This window comes from Chiloscyllium plagiosum, chromosome 33, assembly GCF_004010195.1.
Source record: "Chiloscyllium plagiosum isolate BGI_BamShark_2017 chromosome 33, ASM401019v2, whole genome shotgun sequence".
Taxonomy (NCBI): Eukaryota; Metazoa; Chordata; class Chondrichthyes; order Orectolobiformes; family Hemiscylliidae; genus Chiloscyllium; species Chiloscyllium plagiosum.
In genome coordinates this window covers 14,787,513-14,806,513 of record NC_057742.1, presented here as the reverse complement: position 1 = coordinate 14,806,513, position 19,001 = coordinate 14,787,513, and the positions used below count along the sequence as shown (strand labels likewise).

Genomic DNA, 19,001 nt, shown 5'->3' with positions numbered 1-19,001 from the left:
GTGGCCTAACCAATGTCCTGTACAGCCGCAACATGACCTCCCAAATCCTGTACTCAATACTCTGACCAATAAACGAAAGCATACCAAACACCCTCTTCACTATCCTATCTACCTGTGACTCCACTTTCAAGGAGCTATGAACCTGCATGCCAAGGTCTCTTTATTCAGCAACACTCCCTAGGATCTTACCATTAAGTGTATAAGTCCTGCTAAGATTTGCTTTCCCAAAAATGCAGCACCTCGCATTTATCTAAATTAATCTCCATCTGCCACTTCTCAGCCCACTGGCCCATCTGATGAAGATCCCGTTGTAATCTGGAGGTAACCTTCTTCGTTGTCCACTACACCTCCAATTTTGGTGTCATCTGTCAACTTACTAACTATACCTCTTATGCTCACATCCAAATCATTCATATATATGATGAAAACTAGTGGATCCAGCACTGATCCTTGTGGCACTCCACTGGTCACAGGCCTCCAGTCTGAAAAACAACCCTCCACCACCACCCTCTGTCTTCTACCTTTGAGCCAGTTCTGTATCCAAATGGCTAGTTCTCCCTGTATTCCATGAGATCTAACCTTGCTAATCAGTCTCCCATGGGGAACCTTGTGGAATGTCTTACTGAAGTCCATATAGATCACACCTACCGCTCTGCCCTCATCTTTGTTACTCCTTCAAAAAAAAACTCAATCAAGTTTGTGAGACATGATTTCCCGTGCACAAAGCCGTGGAAGCTGAAATTAACTTTGTGGTTCCACAACTATTTATTTTAACAGGTTAATATTGCTAAGATAAGCAGAAATACATTACAGGTTGGATATAATAACAAACAACAGATACTGATACACTGATGTCACTGATTTTCTGTTTGCAAGAATGCTTGTATTAATCATTAAATTTGTAACTGCTACTGAACAATATACATGTCAAGAACAATGGCTGTGTGGGAAAAAGATCGTAAACCTAAAAATCTGATCAGAAATTCCACCATATTTTAAATATATTACACGCAAAGATTTGCAGACTCTAACTTCACCTGTCAGATAAATATGGTGCATTGAAAAATTCAAGATGAAAAAAAACCCTCAAAATCTAAAATAACTAACTTAAGTTGGCCCCTCCTTAATGAAGTATATAAAGAAATACTTTTGAAAAATTAGTCTTATACATGTGCTGTGCTTATGTAAATATTATTGGGAATTATATTGTTTTACTCAAAAACATTGCTAATAAAATGCACCACATTGTTTCTAAATATGAAAATACAATTAACTAACCAATCATTGCTGCAATTCTGTAACTTTATAAATTATCACAAGTTGCACATCCGAGCAATTGTGAATGAGAGAAAGAATGAAATTATAGGAACAGCTGATAGGAATGCTAAGTAACTAATTTATAAAAATACAAAGCAAAACAACTTGCCAAAACATATTGCAGATGTAATAGTTACTTACCCTCATTAATAGGTGGCAATGGCAATTTTCCTGATTGTGATGTTAGTGCTTCAGTAATAATCAATGATGGTATACTTTTCTTACTAATATCCAGCAACTGTTAAAAGAGGTTTACATAAATGAAAATCAAAATTGTGCAACAGGACCTTTCTCATTTTTCCATTGCAATATACAAATCAATAGTGGGACCAGATAGAATGTTGAAAAGTTGCATTGTTGTAATCTCAATAACCATAATTTTTATTAAAAAAACATTCATGGCATGTAGGTGTTGCTTTAGCATCTGTCTGTAATTGTCCTTAACGTAGTGACTTATTAGGCAATTTCAGAGATCAGGAGAAAGCTCCAGGCCTGCCGTGTATTTACTGTTCCCCAGACCTCCCCCTCACTGAGGATGAACGCTTAGTCCTCAGCAAAGGCCTCACCTTCATCCCTCTACGCTCCTGGATTAATGAATTCGACATGTGTCATGACCTTGAACATTTCTTCCACCACCTCTGCCTCCAGGCACATCTTTTCAATCAAGACTCCTGTCCACCCACCGAAGACCCCTTCTCTCACCTTCAACACAGCCCATCCACCTGGACACCCCATACTGGTCTTCATCCGCCTTTGGACTGTTTCTGACTGTTGCTGTGACATAGACCGACTCAACTTGTCCACCCCTCACCCACTTCGACCTCCTGCCTTCGCAATGCACAGCTCTCCACTCCCACTGCTCCAACCCCAACCTCACCATCAAACCCGCAGACGGGGAGAGGGTGGGTGGGGAGGGTAGAATGGTGTTAGTTTGGCGCACTGACCTCTACATCACTGAAGCAGACCCCTACTGCCCCCTCGACTATGACCTCACCTCCCATCATCCCCCAGACCATTCACAATCTCATCACCTCTGGGGATCTCCCATCCACAGCCTCCAACCACAGCCCAATTCTACCTACTATCGAAGATTCACAAACCTGATCGACCCCATTGTCTCAGCCTACTCCTGTCCACTGAACTCACCTCTGTATACCTTGACACCGTCCTGCTCCCTCTTCGTCCAGGAATTCCCCACCTATGTTCAGGACACCACCCATGCTCTTCACCTCCTCCATGACTTTAATTTCCCTGGCCCCCAACATCTCACCTTCATCATGGACATCTAGTCCCTGTACACATCGATCCGCCATGTCAAAGGCCTCCAAGTCCTCCGTTTTTTCCTCCCATGCTGTCCCAACCAGTACCTTTCCACCGACACCCTCATCTGCCTGGCTGAACTGGTCCTTGCCCTTAACAACTTCTCCTTCCAATTCTCCCACTTCCTCCAAACCAAAAGGATAGCCATGGGCACCCAGATGGGACCCAGCTATGCCTTCCGCAGCTACACCAGCGCCACACCCCACCTGTTACTCCTCTATATCGCTGACTGCATCGGAGCCACCTTGTGTTCCCACAAGGAGGTTGAACAGTTCATCAACTTCATTAACACCTTTCACCCCAACCTCAAATTTACCTAGACCATCTTGGTCTCCCCTCCCCATCCTGGATCTCTCCATCTCCATCTCCGGCGACCGACTAACCATGGACATCTACTACAAGCTCACCAACTCCCACAGTTACCTTGACTACACCTGCTCCCACCCTACCTCCTGTAAAAATGCCATTCCTTATTCCCAATTCTTCTACCCCCCTCTGCATCTATTCCCAGAATGACCAATTTCACCTTAGAAAATCCTAGATGGCCTCCTTCTTCCAAGATCGCAATTTCCCTTCCCACGATGGTTGACGATGCCCTCCAGTGCATCTCCTCCACTTACTGAACCTCTGCCCTTGAACCCACCCCTCCCAACATAACAAGGTTAGAACCACTCTCCTCCCTCTCTCCCCCCTCCTCTCCCCCGCCCCCCCAGTCCGGACCTCACCTTCCATCCCACCAACCTCCACATACATTGCAGCATCCTTCACCACTTCCGCCACCTACAAATGGACCCACCACCAGAGATATATTTCCTGCCCCACCCCTATCAGCGTTCCAGACAGATCATTCCCTCTGCGACTCCCTCGTCAGATCACCCCACTCCCAACACCTTCCCCACTCCCAGAACATTCCCCTGCCACTGCAGGAAGTGCAAAACCTGTGCCCACATTTCCCCCTTCACCTCCGCTCAAGGCCCCAAAGGATCCTTCTGCATCTGACAGAAATATACCTGTCCCTCCACTAATCTACTGTATCCGTTGCACCTGATGTGGTCTCCTCTACATCGGGGAGACAGGACACCAACTTGTGGATCATTTCAGAGAACATCTCTGGGACACCCACACCAACCAATCCCACTGCCCTGTGGCTGAACACTTCAACTCCTCCTCCCACTCCACCAAGGACATGCAGGTCCTGGATCTTCTCCATCGCCAAACCCTTACCACCCGATGCCTGGAGGAAGAATGCCTCATATTCCGCCTTGGGACCCTGCAACCACACGGGATAAATGTAGATTTCACCAGTTTCCACCTTTCCACTCCTCCCACGTTATTCCAGTGCCAAGCCTCCAACTCGGCACCACCCTCTTGACCTGTCCATCACCTTTCCCATCTATCCGCTCCACCCTCCTCTCCGACCTATCATCTTTGGCCCCACTTTCATCTACATCTTGCATTCTCCGCTACCTTCCCCTCAACCCTAGCCCCCTCCCATTTATCTTTCAGCTCCCTGACCCCAAGCCTCATTCCTGATTGAAGGGGTTATGCCTGAAACATTGATTCTCCTGCTCCTCTGATGCTGCCTGACCTGTTGTGCTTTTCCAGCACCACACTCTCAACCCTAATTTCAGAGATCAGTTGTGGATCTGGAGTCACATTTAGGCCAAACCAGTTAAGGACAGCAGATAGCTTTCCCTAATGACAATGACTGGGATCTTCTGATGTGGATCAGAATTCCGATTTCTGATCCAACCTACCGTTTTTGCCCATTTTTGGGTGACATATAGAAACAAAGGAGGAGTAGGCCATTTTGCCCTTCAAACCGCCTTCAACATTCATTATGGTCATGGCTGATCATCCGAACCAATGGCCTGTTCCTGGTGTTCCCCTGTAACATTTGGGCCATGACCCATCTCAGCTGAAGTAATGTAAATGAGTCCAGGAATCAGTGAGGACAATATCAGAGAGGATCAATGTGGAAACCATATCCTCTCTTCAAGTAGTAAGTGCCATATTCTAGGATTTAAAGGTCTTGTAACCATTTTGACAGCAACTGAGAGAATGCAAGTGTCGGTGATAAGGGACAGGTGCGTAAGGGGGTAGGGTAGGATATGGATAAGGAGGTCAGATGCCAGGTAAGAGCAATGTGCTTAGGGTTGGTCGAGCGGTACAGTCATTGAAGGCTATTGAGGTAGGTCCAGTCTAGGTGCGGGGCCGTCAGGTCAGATCAGGTCTGTTTGGGGATGAGTTTAGGATCACAACACATAAGGGGATGGGTATTCGGGTGGGGTACCTAGACGGGGATGGCGCAAAATCAGTTTAATGGTTACCCAGAATCAAGAGAGGCTTTAATTCTCTGAACTCTTTCCAGTTAAGCATTAAGCTTGAAATAGCCTGAACCTCCAATGTCTCTGCCTGTAAACTCAGAATTGTGGACATTTTGGATAGTTCCACGTGCCAATTAATTGCCTAGAACTTGCTGGGCAGTTCATGGAGTCAGTGGTGTTAGGACTTCTGCCTGATCTCATGCTAAGCTCCTGTCCACACTGCTGCACTATCATTGATGAGCTTAATGGAATTTAACAAAAAATCTGATAATTAATTACCATAAGTGAAGCCAGCTTCCTAATTCCAGCTTCTCCTGTTGCTTTGGTGGATTTTGAACTCTGGATCATTATTCTCTGGATCATTGGATTACTGGTTCAGTAACAGTACCACTATGCTACCCTTCCCATCAGTTTTAAATCACTATGGAGAGTTATGATATTTTAATTACACATTTCAGAAATAACAGCAATTAATTTACAGAATTCTAAATCGATTGTACTTCCCAGAAATTTTACTTACCGAGACCTGTTTATTCTCTTGCTCTTTAGTGGAGGTGTTTATAAGATCCGAAACAGCAACTTGAGGTGTGGAAGTTGGAAGTGATGTAATGTCACAGATACCAGAGTGTACGGAGTTTCCTGGATTAATATTCTGATATGGTCGAACGGAACTGGCAAGATTTAATATTGGACTGGGATGTGAATAAAACGGAGTGTTTGTTGTTGATAGACTGCTCATGTTTGTGGCAGCTATTACTGTGGACATCGGTAAGAAAGGTTTTATGGGAGATGTTACATCCTCATATGGGTTACCTTGGAGATGTAAAGATACAGGGGTGAAGTCAGTTTCTTTACTTGATAATGTGGTTAGACCAAGTTCAGAACATGGTGTTCCTGGACTGACGTTTTGCAGCAGCTCATGAGATCTGTTGCATTCATTAAAAATTGATTCAAGTTGTCCTTCTAGACCATTCACGCCACCATTCTCGACATTATGTAGTTGTTGTCCAATATTTCCTTCTGGAGATGAAAGATGAAGCTGCCTGGGAATGTTGAATGGAGAAGTGACTGGAGAAGTAATGTCACTACAGGGGGACATCAGTGGCGACGGTAAAGAACTGTTTGGTAGCATTGTATGGGCCAATTGACTCATGCACATCAATGATAACATATCAGCCAGGAGAAACAGAGGCTGTGTGCTTGGAGGCCAGTTATTATTCTGTGGCTGTATAAGCTGTGGCGCATCTTTGCCAACATTCTCTACTTCCTGTGTTGAAAATTTTTGTTGGGTACCATGCTGTGGCCTCCTGTGCTGATTCAGTGCTACATTTACAGGACTGTTTGATTCGTACACAGTATTAGGCAGAGACGTTAGCACTGGCTTAAAACTCTGCGATGGTGTAGATATAGACAGATTATTTCCATGGTGGGCACTGGTAGAAGCTTGAATTGGGTCAAGATTGTTAAATGGCACATTACTAAATGTTTCTACTGATGTATGGTCTATGGAAGTTGATAGCAATGGTGCCCTTGGCTGGTAGAACACATTTGTCGAAGCTGTAGGAAAACAAAGCAATAATGGTTCAATCAGTTCACAAAGTCTTAGCGAAACTCATTCAAACATTCAAGCTTAACTTTTTTTGCTGGCAATAATACTAAAGAGTTGTTCTCATTCAGGTGTACCATCAGAAAAATAAACATTTTAATCACAGTTACTACATTAGGGATGCTATTAAGTGATTCTGATAAAGGCAACTTGACAATATGTAACCAAGACAGAAAATGTCATTTTGGGACCAGATTAGAAAGGGCCCAAACTGGAAATATTAACACCTGTTCTCTCTACAGATGCTGACTGAATGGGTAGGACTTTTATCCAAAGTGAAGGGTGATTTGGACCTAAGTGTGCGCTGGAAATGTGTCTCTACCTGCTGGCATGCCAATTCTTTGTCACCTCTGGGCCATTTTCAAGACCAGCAGTTTGAGGGAACATGCTTGCCAATGGCAACTAAGCCAATTAGAATGTTAATTGAATTAAATTATAATGTCCCTCCACAATGTGGAGGTGGAATTATGATGGTATGGCAGCTGTAGCCTAGTGGAAATTATACAATAGACAAGTCTTCAAAGTGCCTTGATCTCCTCGCACTTCTCTATCTACTATAGCTGCAGCCATTTCATCTGTTGTGGCTCTACCACCCAGAGCAATAGACACAGCCAGTAAGTCTCATGGTTCTGGAACCCTCCAGTTCTTCAACTGGATTGCAATCTTCCCAGAGACAGCATTGGAATTGGCCACCTCCTCAAGAATGTCCTCCAGGCTTCCTGACTTGGAATTCTGCTGAAGTTGGATTGGATCCCTAATACTAAAATTCATTCCAGTGACTCTGGCATTTTATACTTTGGTTTCAGTTTGCACAGTGGTAGTGGTTACAGTTAAAAAACTAACAGGAGATGGGGTCTCCACAAGTATCCCCAATCTCAGTAATGGAGGAGCCCCATATACAAGAGTAAAAGACAAGGCTGGTAAATGTACATCCATCTCCAGACTGAAGTGCCAAGTGGATGATCTACCTTGGTCTTTTCTGGAGGATACCAGTATGACAAATGTTTGTCTTCAACCAATTTGATTTATTTCATATGATATCAAGTAGCAGCTAAAGGGACTGGATACTGCAAACGTTATGAGGCCTGACAATGTTCCAGCAACAGTGCTGCAGACTGGTGTTGCAGAGTTGCCACACCTCTAGTCGAGCTGTGCATCTATCCAGCAACATGGAATGTTGACTAGGTATATCCTGTACACAAAAAGCTGAACAGCAATGTAATGAAAGGGGTCATTGACAGTGCTATCAAGTGTCATGTTGCAAAGGAGTAATTACAAGATAACGCATGGCTTAGAAAGGGTGGCGCTGGGAATCAGACGGGGATACTCGGACCCATGGACACAGCCTTAGAATTAGAGGGGGTCAATTTAAAATGGAAATGAGGAGACATTTCTTCAGCCAGGTGATGGGCCTGTGGAATTCATTGCCACTGAGCGCAGTGAAGGCCGGGATGTTGAATGTCTTCAAGTCAGAGATTGATAAATTCTTAATCTCGCAAGGAATTAAGGGATATGGGGAGAGTGCGGGTAAGTGGCTTTGAAATGCCCATCAGCCATAATTAAATGGCGAGTGGACTGGATGGGCCGAATGGCCTTATTTCCACTCCTATGTCTTAAGCTGCTCAGTTTGGGTTCTGCCAGGGCCATTCATGTCCTGACCTCTTTTCAGTCTTGGTTCAAACATGGAGAAAAGATCTGAATTCTAGAAGTGAGGTGAGAGCAACTACTTTTGCCATTTGAAGAGAATGGCATCAGGGAGCTCTAGAATAAGTGTCACCATTAACCAGAAACTGAAATGGACCAGCATGTCCCTGCTGTGGCAACAAGAGCAGAGCAGAGGCTACAAATTCTGTAGCATATAACACACCTCTTGTATCCTCATCATCTACAGGGGAGCCATCAGGACTGTAAAAATAAATGATAATAGAATCCCTACAGCGTAGAAACAGGCCATTTGGCTCAACAAGTCCACACTGACCCTCCAAAGAGTATCCCACCCAGACTAATTCCCCTACCCTACCCTAATACCCTAACCTACACATCCCAGGACACCATGGGCAATTTAGCATGGCCAATTCACCTAACCTACACATCTTTGGACTGTGCGAGGAAACCGGGGCACCCAGATGAAACCCATGCAGACATGGGGTGAACGTGCAAACCCCACACAGACAGTCACCTGAGGGTGGAATCGATCCCAGGTCCCTGGCGCTGTGATGCTGCAGTGCTAACGACTATGCCATCATGAAATGTAATACTTTCTAATTGCCATGACGGGTGCAGCACCCACAATATTTAAGAAGTTAGACACCATCTTAGACAAAGCAGCTTCCTTGATTTGCAGCCCATATTGAACAATCACTCCCTTCACCACAGATACACAGTGGCAGCAGTGCGTACCATCTACAAGCTCAACTGCAACAACTCACCCTGGCTCCTCCAACAGCACCTTCCAAACCCATGAAAACTACTAACTAGAAGGAGGACAGCAGATGCAGGTGATTATCACCACCTGTATGTTCTCCTTCAAGTCACACACCATCTTGATTTGGAACTATAATCATCATTCCTTTGTTGTTATTGGGTCAAAATCCTGGAACTCCCTTCTGGACAGCACTGTGAATGTTCCTACGGCAAAAGGACTGTAGTAATTCAAGAAGGAAGCTCACCACCCTTCTCCTCAGGACAACTGAGGTTGGGCAATAAATGCCTCTAACCAGTGATGCCCATATTCCCTTGAGTGAATTTTTAACAAAAAGGAGACAGGATTGATCAGGCAATATGCATTTTACTTGCATTTTGTAGTCAGGAGCTCCAAGTTATGATGGTCATGGCTTTCTTTCTATCACTGGGCTCGGAAACTCTCCTGTTGTTATCCCTCTTAATGATTCCCTCCTGCCATTGGGATGTGAGTTGAAAGGAGTTCCAGGCTAATACTCAACCTGTTCGTCTGCATTCTGAATACACCTTCCTTGGCACTCAAATTCTGGATTGGGGCTAAAGCCCAGAACTCTGACTAAAAGGCAATGTTGTGTATCCAGTGTCACAAAGCTGGTCCTTTTTTATAAAAGCTGTTCCTTTTCTCAAGAATAGGGTGTCCTTGATTTTTTTCAGAGGGGTTATAAACAGCTCCCGGTTCTGATTAGATTGGTTTGGTACAGAGATTAAAAGGATATTGAGAGGCCTTTTGTTTATATGTGAACAGGTGAGCCTTCAGGCCAGAGTGGTCATGTTTTAGAAGTGATCTGTATAATGAAAGGGGAGTGGTCAGCTCACTAGCTGGGCAGTTCAGTCCTGAGCTAGTTAGGAGTTCAGCTGTGTAGAAACAGGCTGCGAAACTCTCTCTCTCTCTCTCTCTCTCTCTCTCTCTCTGTCCTTCTAACTTCAACCTGTAAGCATTTGTTCCATTTTTACTGCTTTTTTAAAGGGGGGTTGCTTATTGAGACTGTTGTGTATATTCGGAACAGCATAATTAAGTCTAGTTTGGATAGATTGAGTTCTATAGGGGTTCTTTGCTCTGTTCTTTTTGTTCAATTGTGTAATTTTGTGAATACATTTTTCTGATTTAAAACCTGGTAGTCAACCTAGCTAACTTATTCTGGGTAATTTTCACTGTACACTTACTGAAACAAATTGCAAAGTTATGGTCTGGGCTGCCTGCTTAAGAATTTTTTTTGAGTGGTCTGGCCTAGTCCATAACACCATTGAGTAAAAGATCTCTTTTCCAGATTCAATAGCTTTAACCACTAACCACTACTTGTCAATTATTTGTTGTTTTTTCACCTCAGAGACCTGGAACGGAATCCTACAAACCTGGGGTACAGAAATCAGTTTCTGCTATCCCGCCAAAACAAATTAACTGCAGGGAAAGGTTCTGCAGGGACAGAATATTTGATGCTTGGGCTGGTTTCAATAAACCAGTTAACTGGATTTCTTCAATGCAATCTAAGGCAGTTCATTGGAGGAACCAGGATGAATGGCAGGCTGCCGACAGAAGTCACACGAGTTGTGTCTGCTCCAATGGCTCTCGGGAGGACTCAAACATTTTTTGGTTCTTTAAGGACTTTCAATTTAGCTGCATGTAAATTCAATTTGATTTGACTCAATTTTTAAGCATTTCTTCAAGGGGGCCTGATGGTGTGTTTTAAACTGATATCTGAGAAGACTCATGGTGACCTGACCAACATGATGAGTAATATTTTTGTTGGTGTTCGAGTGCAGGAGATGGGATCCTTAAGCAGAGTTCTGTGGCCTCCACAACTTAACAGGCACAATATCCCACCCTTCACCTCCATGTAGCTGCAAGGTTACAATGTCGAATGATTTTGGACAGCTTGCATTCAGTTCCCAAATTCGCACTAACTGCCACTAAATTTTAAATCCCACTCAGAGATGGCTGGATAGATGGTGCAGAAAATATCAACGTGTCAAACTGGAGAAACAGAGGTCTTATTCAGCATTTGGAGTTGGGGAATAATGAGTGAACGTCTGGATCTAAGATATCTAGGTGTAAATGATGCTGACACTGACTATCCAAAATGGAATGGAAAATTAGTCATTGCTTTTGCACTCATGACTATGTGATGAGGAACTGAATCCCAACTTAGGGTCTTTCAGTACAATATCCTTTAATGAAATTTAAATAGCAAATCGAGGCTGGTTGGAGTAGCAGGGATACATCCCCAAAATGACCAAATTAAGTCCATATAATGCAGTCTGTTTCAGAATGAATCATTGATACAGCTTCAAATGTTTTTGTCCTTATAGCACCCACAAATTCTCTCCAAACATGTGTCTTTATTCATCCTAACTAAATGCTTGCAGTTCTGATGCACATTGGTCCAACATTTATAGGAATCTATGTAAGTCACCAATTTTTCTTTTGTTCTTGTATGTGATGCTGGAGTCAGTCAAGACTAGAATTTGTTGCTCAGCTCTAATTCCCTTTGAACTGATTGGCTCTCCAAGCCATTTCACAGGGCCATTAAAAGTCAACCTCATTACTGTGGGTTCGGAGTCACATGTAGACCAGACCAAACTAGGTAAGGATGATATATTTCCAACAGTTACAAGGTTGCCTTCAGACTAGCTTTTAATTCCAGACCTAATGGAATTCAAATTTCACTATCTGCCCAGGTGAGATTCAAACCCATCAATTCAAATCATCAGCCTGGGCTCTGGATTCCCAGTGGAATTATGATAACCAATATCATCATTTGAAAACATGCTTGCCATGATGCATATACAGAACCAAAACTATATTAAGGTAGTTGCTCACGAAGCAAGGCACAACTATATTGATAAAGAATCCTTTATGTAATTTTGAACTGATGTAACATTAAAAACTGGAACACATTCATCTTATTCTACTGATATTTTGTTTAGGAAGGCACTCATACCTGTAGATGTGGTAACAATACAAGTTTTTGCTGAGGAGTTAATTGTCAAAGGACTTAACAGCTTATTTTCAGGAACAGGACTAACCAGAAACTTCCTTGTTGCAGATTCTATGACATGAGGGGTATTCACTTCACCTAACACAGAATAAGGAGATCAAGTTATAACTGCAATTCAATACATATGTAAACAGCAACGAGTACTGGTAGGCAGAGTCATCAGATAATCTCTGTGTCTTTTCATTTGATATTGATGTTTTGCCAAAGAACCGTCACATTTATGCTCTGCATCTGTAGGCTGTTCAATGCAGTAGACACTTTTGGGGATAGGAGAACTGATTCAGAGATCAGAATATTCAAACTAGTTCCTACTGGATACAAGTCCACAAACACAGAACTATCCATCATTCAGCACAAATACCATTATTAAAGGTTTAATTGATGCAAAAGTCAATACCGTGATACAGAAACAAAAGGCATTAATTGTGTTATTTACCTGCTCCTGCTGAAGATAATAATGTGGGATGGGGTGGCTGGTTTAACCTTTCTTCACGCTGTGGAAAAAAACCTCATGATCACATGTCACCAGATTTATAAACAGGCCATTGTTCTTTTCTTACTTGGGTTACAAAAAGAAAGTACTTATGGAATTTAATATTATAAATGATAAATGAAAGCATCCAGGCAGCATCACTTTAATATGATAATTACTTTTCAACTGCCTGGAACCACATTAGCATTATAGTGTTTACTGTTCAGTTTACAGATTACATGTACACACAGGTTTCCAGCCATACTATCAAACATACTAAGCTATAAAGTACTCTTGCTAGTAATACCGGACTGACTGCATTCATATGGCATTCCTCTGTCTATTATTTTAATGCATATTTATTTAAGGTAACATATACTTCAAGCATTGATCCACCAGTATTGGCAATAGTAACTTTCAGCCTAATGATTTTATTACTAACAATATGTAGCAAAAAATAAGATTTGAAAGTTAACACAAAACCTTTCTGGTGATATAAAGTGGAGTGTTATATCTGTACTCTCTCTTACATCTGTTAGTAAATGTACCACTAAGTTTGTTTACAAGGTATGATAACACTCAAATGGTAGAGAGATAAAGAGGGTGGGCTATTACAATAGTTTCTTAGTTTGAGAAAAATATCACATTTACAGCATTTCTTACCTGAGACTCATGTGAACTGGGAGTATTTGACTGCTTACTAACTTTGTCAGTGCTAGGATCCCCTTGAATATCCTTCTTTAACACAGCTTCTGCTTTGTGTATGATTTCTTGCAGCTTGCTGACAAAACCATCCTGCTCTGACAGTAGAATGAACTCCCTATTGATCTGGAAATTCCATAGCATAATCAGTTCACAGTACTTCAGTGTGGATTAATCATTCATAGCAAAGTTAAAGGAAGTATCACCACATTTTGGAGAGCCCTACAATTTCAGATTTATTACATGCTAAGTATTCTATTTAACCAGTGTAACCGGACACTTTGATCATCTGATTAGCAGACATATTTGTTTGTTTGGTAATCTCAGAATTTGTTTCAGGAAATATAGCTTTCTCTTTACTTCATAAAAGAATGAGTCTCATTTTGCATCAAATTCAAACAATTGATTCAAAGTTTGGCATGTTATTTTCATTGTACAAAAGCTGATGCAATCATGCAAAAGAATGTGGGTGTTACTGGCTAGACCAGCATTTGTTGTCCATCCCTAATTACTCTGGAGAAGATGGTGAACATCTGCTGTTCTCAAGTGCAGGAACAACCGAAGTGCTGTTGGAAAGTGGGTCAGGATATGTACCCAGTAACAGTGAAGGAATGGGGATATATTTCCAAGTTAGGATAGCATGTGGCATGGATAGGAACTTGCAAATGATGGTGTTCCCATGCATCTCCTACCCTTCCCCTTCTAGGGGGCAGAGGTTATGGGTTTGGAAGATGCTGTTGAAGGAGTCTTTGTGAGTTGCTGCAGTGCATCTTACAGATGGTACACACTACTGTCACTGTGTCAACGGTGGAGGTACTGAATGTTGAAGACGTTGGATAGGGTGTCAATCGAACAGACTGCTTAGACCTGGATGGTGTTGATCTTCTTGAATGTTGTTGGAGCTACACCCATCCACCCAAGTGGAGAGTATTCCATTACCCTCCTGACTTGTGTTTTGTAAATGGTGGACAAGCACTGGGGACACAGAAGACGAGTTACTCGCTGCAGAGATGCATGCATCTGAGTTTGTTAATCACTGGTCCATTTCAATTTCTGTTCAATGGCAATCCCCAGGCTGTCCAAAATGAGGAATATTGAACTAAATGAACAGTAACATAAATAGTGCTTCTATTGGAATATTATTGTCGTCTGTGTTGATGACAATTTGTGCCCTGCACACAGGAGCTGGTTTGGTTGTGAGATGGTATATGGGTCTGGCTTATTCTCTTGGCCTTGGCCATGGTGTTGTATGTCATGGCATGCATTTTGGACCAGGCCTCAGCCCACACTTTGGGAACTGTCGCTCTTTTGCCATTTGCAAAAAGAGATTCCATGCCTAAAGTTTCCTGAGGAAGAGGATCTCTCTCATGTTTTACTTACCATAACTGCAGCAATATCTTCAGGGGAGTCTCCTTCCAAATCAAACTTGAACGTTACCATTTTGTTGTTGTGTGTCTGGAGTTGGCACTCTACAACCCGATCTCCTTTGTCTGATATCTGCAGCAGGAAGGAAAGCTGTTAACCAATTGTATGTAGTAGCTATGACAGCAAAAGCTAGCATGATCCACATTATCAGTAAAAATTGCAGGCATTCCCCTTGTGATCTACACTATTAAAAACTAAATATTAAACAAAACAAAAGCTAGAGCTAAAAGCAAGAAGTAGTGGCCAATTTTAAGTTCAGTAATAACAAGGATAAAATCACAGAACTGTTGCAGCACAGAATGAGGCCATTTGACACTTCTGCATCAGCTTTCAGAGTAAGCATCTCTTACTTAAGTGAGATGCCATTCTTCCTGTAACTCTGCACATTATTCCATTTCAAATAATCATTCAAATCTCTTCTTAATGCTTTCACTGAACCAGCCTCAGGCAGTGCAGTCCAGACCCTAAAAAATTTGTTTTGTGAAAAAGACTTCTCCGATCACATTTCATTTACAATTACTTAAAATCTGTGCAATCTCATGCTTGAATCTTTTGCAAGTAGGAATGTTTTTTCCCTATTTGCTCTGTCCAGGTCACTCATGATTTTGAAAGGCAGAATCTACCTTTCACCAGTCACTGTGGCTGCTGTGAGGCCTGAATTACTTTTGAGGTTTGGGCCCGACTTCCTTTGATCTGTCAACATGGACTAACCAAGTTGGTATTCCACTTTTGCTTTCTGATTGGGAGGTTGTGATACTGGCCAGTTCCTATATGAATGCTGCCAACAGTCTGGCTCTGGATGGATGCAATCCCAATAGGGACGGTATTGTCAGCAACACTTTGGCCTCTGAACACCAGCACCAATGGGAGGTGTGCACATTGTGTATACTCAATGCATTTTTAACTTAGATGTGGAGGTGCCGGTGTCGGAATGGGGTGGGCAAAGTTAAAAATCATACAAAACCAGGTTATAGTCCAACAGGTTTCTTTGGCAGTACTAGCTTTCAGAGCGCCACTCCTTCATCAGGTAGCTGTGGAGCAGGATCATAAGACACAGAATTTATAGCTAAAGATCTCTACTTAATGAAAGAGCAGCACTCCAAAACTAGTACTTCCAAATAAACGCATTGGACTATAACCTGGTGTTGTGTGATATTTAACTTTTAACTTAGAGATTGTTGTCAAGACTGCAGTGTAATTTTTCAGACCCTAACTTGCATATCAACAAAAGTTGGTCTACCCATCTAAAGGCTTGTACTAAGCTGCATTGACTGGAGTACCACTGCAATAGGGGCAGTAAATGACCCAATGGCCTATTTTCACATTTCAAACATCAGGGGGTATGGACTATTCGAGGCTGGAAATACATGGAGGCCTGTTTCTAGAGACTATGATCAGCATCACGGAGGCAAGTGCGTACCCAAAACAACAGGCTCAAAGATCAATGCTGGATTGATTTTTCGACTTCAGCTGAATAATGTGGGTGGAGTCCTGGCATTGGTTGCACCGCCCTGGGCAGCCCACTGCTCCGAGGGGAGGAAAATCCGTCGCAATGATTCCAATATCTACTATTTCTACTCCTACAACATTCATCAATTACATTCATTCAATAGCACAATGCAGCAAGTCCACAAAGTGCAGTCACTGTGTGTAATGATACAGCCAGGCCAGTTACATATTTGTTTTCTTTGCCCGTTCTGGAAGGTGGACTTTAAGTCAAGGCCAGAATTTGTTGCCCATTTGGAATTACCCAGGGATTGAGTGGCTTGTTAAGACATTTCAGAGACAATTAAGACTCAACCACCTCAATCACAAGAGTCACATGTAGGCCAGACCAGATAAGGATAACTGATTTCCTTCTAAAATATGTTAATGAACATTGTTGTCCCTACTTGGATTTAAATTCCACCAGCAACTGCAGTAGGATTTGAATCCATGACTCCAAAGAACTAATGAGGATCACTGGAATATTAGTCCAGTGATATTACCAATAATCCACAATCTCCTCTAAATCTATTGTTGGTATTGTTCCATCGTAACATCCCTGAAAGTGTGTCTAGAGATTATATAATTCGAACTTACAGCCAATGTTCTTTCTTTCAGTTTGAGTAAACAAACATTGTAGCACATTATGAAGGGAAGAACTTTGTGAGAATGTGCAGGAAAATAAAGATTGGAGAAGTGGATCTTCACTTAGCAACTGTGATGCAATTTCTTGTACTGCGCAGTAACCAATGATCTGAATTAAGATATGCTTACATTAAGAATTCGTAGCCTGGATCGACCGCGCCTACGAATGAGTTTGCTCGAGATGCGCTTCACTGGCAGTTTTGTTGATCCTTCTCCTGCAGATAGACCTTCATATCCATCACTCATTCCAGAAGCAACATCTGAAGCATAGCTGCATAAAACCAACCAGAACAGAAAATAGAGCTAACATTATGAAATGCATTGTTGGATTTCCATCAACTTGATCAACTTTTCAGTTATAATCTACTAGTGAGAAAAAATGTGTTGCATAGTGTAGTTTCTGAAACAGATGATAGAGTTTAATGTTTTCACTATGAGAAAGTAATAGTTCCATTTTAAGAGAAGTATTGATCCATTTAATTTCTGTATGCATTACTGATCTGAGACAAAGTTTATAATTTTTTAAAGCAATTCCAAATCACTGGACTCTTGTTTAAAAAGGCGGTGGTTTAGCACAATGATTATGTACGTAGGTTCTCATCTCAAGAGCTTCTTTCTGGAATATAACTGCCAAAAATAACATATCTCCTCAAATGCTGGCAAGGTGCAATGAAACAAACTAGAGCCACAACTACAGACAAAGAGAGTAAGATAGCTGGTTAATACTGTATACATCATATGATCAACTAAAAAGATAAAGGAGCTATAAAATAATTTTTACAGTCAAATTGTAAAATCTGTACGATTTTCAATGACTCACGAGACTGTTCAAATGTTATTGAATCCGAACAATCGATGTGACATTTCAAAGCGATTGTGGAACTTTAATTCTTTCTCACAATCTAGTTATTTAATTCTTTACGGAGCATAAGACATTCCAAAAATTGGTCTCTTTTTCACTTTGTTATTTATTGACAAAGAATTTTTTAATGTAAACACTGCAAATACAAATGACTGCAGAACAGGTTGGTATTCGATGTAAGATAATAAATTCTTTATGATCATACAAGAATTTTCTCGTGACTCCATAAACAAAAACACTTGATCATATATTCTCCTCTTTTTGATAAGGACGTCTCTACTTCTTTGAAAGATTACATATTGTGGTCAAGATAAGAATTAGTGAAAGTTACACGGACTAAAGATGGGCAAATTTAAATGCCAATGGAAGAATAAACACATCTTGGGAAAAAAAAAAATCAAAACACATTCTATAATAATGTCCTACGCTTTTTAAAAATTCTAATTGATAGTTTTAACTGAGTTAATGATTCAAATGCATAAAACTTTCAAAACAGAGATACAATTGGATTAAAGGTTTGAACGAAAAATGGGATTGTCAACTAATCATAGTCATTTTGATTTACCTGTCAACTGGTGAATTTAGCCCACTGTGAAGTGACAAATGATGCTTTGAGGGGATAGTCACAGCAATATTCTGCAATTGAAAGATGCAAAATGGAATAAATATTATGCAACATAATAAACACTGACTAAAGATGTTTCAGTGATCAGAAACTAAAGAACTAAACATTAATCTGGTGGAGGAGAGGGGATCACAATTCTGTTATACACCTGGCTAAAGTTTCAGTCACTTGAATGAACTAAAAATCAGATAAATTTTACAGAAGATCAGTTCTCTTGTCTCGATCAGTTTATTGCCCGCAGTGGGAAAGATGAACATTAACCCCAAATACAATCCAGGCTGTTTCCAACATTTTTATCCTGTAATAGTTATCCTGTAAATTATTAAACTAAGAATTACGTTACTACGTAATTCACCCTGTTAAATCAAAGTTTCCAAATTTATAGAACATGTTTTACTGTTTCATTTTCCATTAATCCAGAAGCTCTAGCCTAAACAATATTAGGCAACAATTTTTGGCATGGTATTCAACCATTGATGTACGTCATGTACTTGAGAACTGCCCTTGAACAATCTAAATTATTGCCTTGAATATTTTCAAAGCTCTTGATGATTTGACACTGTACATTTCCAAGAGGTTACCCTCTTATGTCCTCCCACCAACATCATGTGTATGTCTCTTCCATTTTCTTCCAACTCTTTGTTTCATTAATGAATATTCCTTTTGATTCTGTCCTCTTTCCCATCATGTTTCTTTTTTATATAATTGCCTCCTTAATCATGCAGCTCAAACCTGGTTTCATAAATTTCCTTCAAATCA

At 41.4% G+C, this 19,001-nt stretch overlaps 1 protein-coding gene across 2 annotated transcripts in view; it reads right to left on the bottom strand.

The window, feature by feature from the left end:
• The window catches only part of wnk4a (WNK lysine deficient protein kinase 4a), a 74,256-nt gene that overhangs the window by 9,173 nt on the left and 46,082 nt on the right, over positions 1-19,001 (bottom strand). For both annotated transcript variants that reach the window (XM_043674988.1, XM_043674989.1), the window contains exons 9-16: positions 18,183-18,253; positions 16,885-17,026; positions 14,581-14,697; positions 13,162-13,326; positions 12,463-12,520; positions 11,970-12,104; positions 5,485-6,521; positions 1,459-1,555 (exon numbers count right to left, since the gene is read on the bottom strand). In XM_043674988.1, coding sequence (XP_043530923.1) covers positions 1,459-1,555; positions 5,485-6,521; positions 11,970-12,104; positions 12,463-12,520; positions 13,162-13,326; positions 14,581-14,697; positions 16,885-17,026; positions 18,183-18,253 — 1,822 coding nt within the window. The remainder of the gene's footprint in view (positions 1-1,458; positions 1,556-5,484; positions 6,522-11,969; positions 12,105-12,462; positions 12,521-13,161; positions 13,327-14,580; positions 14,698-16,884; positions 17,027-18,182; positions 18,254-19,001) is intronic.